Consider the following 3,964-nt stretch of genomic DNA (forward strand, 5'->3'; position numbering starts at 1 on the left):
AAAAAAAACAACCTAAATTTGTAAAACACTCCTAGCATAATTTAATCCTTTGGGGTTTTTTGTTGTCGTTGTTGTTTCATTTCAATGACTCAGAAGTATATTAAGACCAACATTAATTGTCATTTATTTATTCAACATATATTAGTCTACCTACTATGTGTCGAACAATTCTAGATTCTGGAGATACAAAAACTCCTCAATAAAAACTCTTAAAAATGCCCTCTCTTATGACAGATTGAATGGTGAAAGTCAGCTTTTTTTTTTTTAACTGTTAAAAAAAAGTTAAAGAAATACAGAGCAATTCTAAAGGTAATTCCTTTTTGGGCTTACCTGATGACTTTTTTTTTCTTTTTACCTGAAAAGCTTCCATTTTCCTCTTGCCCCTCTGTTTTCAGGAGGCAATTTTGAGTCCCAACATGCTCTGCATCATCTGCCCATGTCCACTGCCAGAGCAGGGCAATCAGAGTGTGGATTTCAGCATAGCTGTGATTGGATGATTAACAGTGAGAGTAATATGCTGCTAGAGATTTTTTAAATGCCAGAATGCTGGAATGTAGTGTTTCCACCCCCCTTTCTCCAAATCAAAAGCCTAGTGAATGAAATTATGACTGTTACTCAAATGCAATTATCTTGAGTTTGTAAAATTGAAACACTGAAAGTAAATCATACATTTGGATATTACATTTCATATTTCAGTGTATGCCAAATAAGCTAGTGAAGTTTTATTATTGTTGAGTATAATGTCAGGAGACAAACTTCCACAAATTTTATACATAACTTTTTCCATTTTATCTGTTTTCCATTTATGTCAGTTTGAACACATGGTGTGACTTTTAATATTCTCTCCTCCATCTTCCCCACATGTAATGCCAAGGGATCAAACTCAATCTTGATTATCCTAAATTTACCCTTAGGTAACCTCAGACCAAGAGGTTTTTTTAAATTAGTATGGAAGAGAGACGAAGAACCTCTAAATAACCGTATAAACCTGGAAAGACTAGTAAGTGTCAGTGCATTATAGAAGACAACTGTGGCTGCAGGCAGTTATTGCCAGAGCAGGTCTCAGCTCTTGGAAACCGGGTAATCACCGAGGGAGCTATGGATTATAACGAAATAAGATCTTGCAGAAATGACGGGCTTTGTGAGCTGGGTCTCACTAAAGAGGGCACAAGAGAAGAGTTAGAGAACGAATAAAGGGAGGCCCTGTGCCCGCGCTCCCGGGCAGGAGAGAGGGGTTGGCGCGAGCGTTGTGACCGCTGTGGCACCGTTAAAGGTACTAACCGCCGCAGAAGGATGGCTTCCAGCTTTAAGAAGCCAAACGTGCCCTCTACCAGCCAAAAGAGAAAGGTGGGTCCTAAGCCTGAACTCACTGAAGATCAGAAGCAAGAAGTTCGCGAAGCGTTTGACCTCTTCGATGCTGACGGAAGTGGGACCATCGACGTGAAGGAGCTGAAGGTGGCTATGAGAGCGCTGGGCTTTGAACCCAGAAAGGAAGAGATGAAGAAGATGATCTCCGAGGTGGACAAGGAAGGTACGGGGAAAATTAGCTTCAATGATTTCTTGGCTGTGATGACTCAGAAGATGGCCGAGAAAGACACCAAAGAAGAGATTCTAAAGGCTTTCAGGCTCTTCGATGATGATGAAACTGGGAAGATCTCTTTCAAAAACCTGAAGCGTGTGTCCCACGAGTTGGGGGAAAACCTCACTGATGAGGAGCTGCAGGAAATGATTGACGAAGCCGATCGGGATGGAGACGGCGAAGTGAACGAAGAAGAGTTTCTTCGCATCATGAAAAAGACCAACCTCTATTAAAATCGGGTTCTCCGGCAAGCATGTCAGGAGTACCCGACTGTTGGGTTCCCAGCTTCAGCTTTGTAAAACCTTGAATTAGAGGACAGCTCTATCCCAACTCTTACCCCATTTGTCTAGATCCCTCTATTTCCAAATCTTTCACTCAAGTATAGAATTTTAAAGATGCTTTTAATGTGAGTTTTGTTTTTTAATTCTCAAGAGAAGATCTGGAGTATTTAGATTGAATTAAAAGCCGGGGGTGGGGGCTGAAGCTTCAGTCCACCCACGATTTGCCTTGCATTGGTGGACATATATTAAACTGAACACAGAATGGCTTCTTGGGACAAACAGCAATGCAGTTCCCTTGTCATTTCTTTAGTGGTCTTAAATTATCTTGCTTAAAAAATTATTCCTTAAATTCAAGTCACTGTACTAGCACAACGAGGTGGAATCAACAAGCAGAGGTATCTCACTATTACTTCTCACTTAACTGAATACTGGTTTGAAGGAAAGCAGGCAGCCACTTATTTGAGTTCAGGAAAGATACTGATCTAAAGTATAGGCTTGCCTTTGGATGGTGCTATGCTAAATTGTGCAACTTAGATCACATGCAAATGATTCTTCATTTGTATGGAATAAATCATTTACTATGGATTATCCAGGGCCAGAATGTATACTTGAGCTATAGAATAAAAATGAAATTTAATATTGGCCCAAGCTAAGTATAATTTGCTTAAGAGATCAAGCTACTAATGATTTTAAGTAAACGTTTACAAGTGTAAGATCTTAGTTTAGGAAATCCTAAAAAATGTAATGCATTTTAAGCTGTTTATCTGTCCTTGGAAAGATCAAGTGTTTTAGTTATTAGGCTACTATAACGTAACCATTGTCATTTAATTACTGTTTTATTACAAGCCACTATCTACCTGCTAAATCTTAGAATATCTTGGTTCTGAGATGTTCTTAATACTTGATATTTTTCCCCCGCTAGTATATAGTTGATGCCAGAGTGTCTGTCATATAAATTGTTCTCTATTTCATAACCCCAGGAAATTATTTTACTGTGCCTCATGTACGTGTTGATACTACTTGTTTTCTGTTAACAATTAAGCTTTTCTTGTTTTAAAAAAGATACCTACCCTTTTGAATATCTACAAATATGAAGTTAGGGAAAATTTAAATAATATAATTATGGAAAGATAATATAATCTATTTGCTGAGGTGGAGACCTAGACTAACTTTCAAAAATGCACAACAAAACTATTAAACAGGCAAGATATTTTGGTCACAACTAAACCTAAATTAAATCTTCATACAAAGTCACATTGCAGAAAATTGCTGAAATTCTGGAACATTTGTCACTTGCTTTGCCAGCAATTTTATTCTTCCAAGAGTAGTGGATCTAATTGGGGGGACTACTGCTCTGGGCTTAATTCTCATTAACAGGAACTAATTTGTCAAAACAGGAGTACTAGCTGAAGTGATGGGTATGTGGGCATTCACTATGAAAAAGGATTTTGCTGAGGTGGCTGGTACAAGGCAGGGAACTCACCCAAGCTGTAAATGCTAACAGTTCAGGTTTGAGGTCTTTGTGTGGATTCAGGTGAGTTGTAGAGAATGCAGGTGCAACTTGGGCCAGCATCAGTGTGAAAGGCTGGCTGAGAGGAGTGTGGCATCCTGTTGACCAGTCTTGACTCAAAGATCTACATTTGGATCAAGGTAGAAATATCAGAAACCAAGAGAGTTGACAGAAGCTAAGAGAAAGGGTCAGAGCCTCAGCCAGTTGAGCTGGACTGGCTCCTGGCCCATCAGAGGATAGAAGGAAAAACCAAGAACATGGCCTGAAGCCCAGCAGTCTATCTGCTCAAATACCATGGGGTCAACCATGGAGGCTGCAACCCACTACTTAAAAGAGTTGCCCTTAGGGTGCAACCCATCTCACACAAAGGAAGGGGGCTCCAGAATATTTCTGAATTCCACTGACAGCTAAGGAAGAACCTCTCAATGCACTATTAGTCTTACTTCTCAGTTAGTTCATACTTGGGGGATAGAAGGTAAAGAGGAGAGGGGAGACAACTAGAGCAGGCCTAGACATTTGAATTTTAAGAGAAATTAATCATAACATGTCTGGCTGGGTCATACATGTATCCAAGTCTCTACAAAAGTAGAACAC

General features: G+C 39.6%; 1 protein-coding gene across 1 annotated transcript; it reads left to right on the top strand.

Annotated features, from left to right (window-relative positions):
• The first annotated feature begins 1,293 nt into the window (after positions 1-1,293).
• CETN1 (centrin 1) lies at positions 1,294-1,812 on the top strand. The gene has a single exon (XM_011360468.1). The coding sequence runs from the start codon at positions 1,294-1,296 to the stop codon at positions 1,810-1,812; it is 519 nt and encodes a 172-aa protein (XP_011358770.1).
• The last annotated feature ends 2,152 nt before the right edge of the window (positions 1,813-3,964 follow it).

Source organism: Pteropus vampyrus, unplaced genomic scaffold, assembly GCF_000151845.1.
Source record: "Pteropus vampyrus isolate Shadow unplaced genomic scaffold, Pvam_2.0 Scaffold55, whole genome shotgun sequence".
Taxonomy (NCBI): domain Eukaryota; kingdom Metazoa; phylum Chordata; class Mammalia; order Chiroptera; family Pteropodidae; genus Pteropus; species Pteropus vampyrus.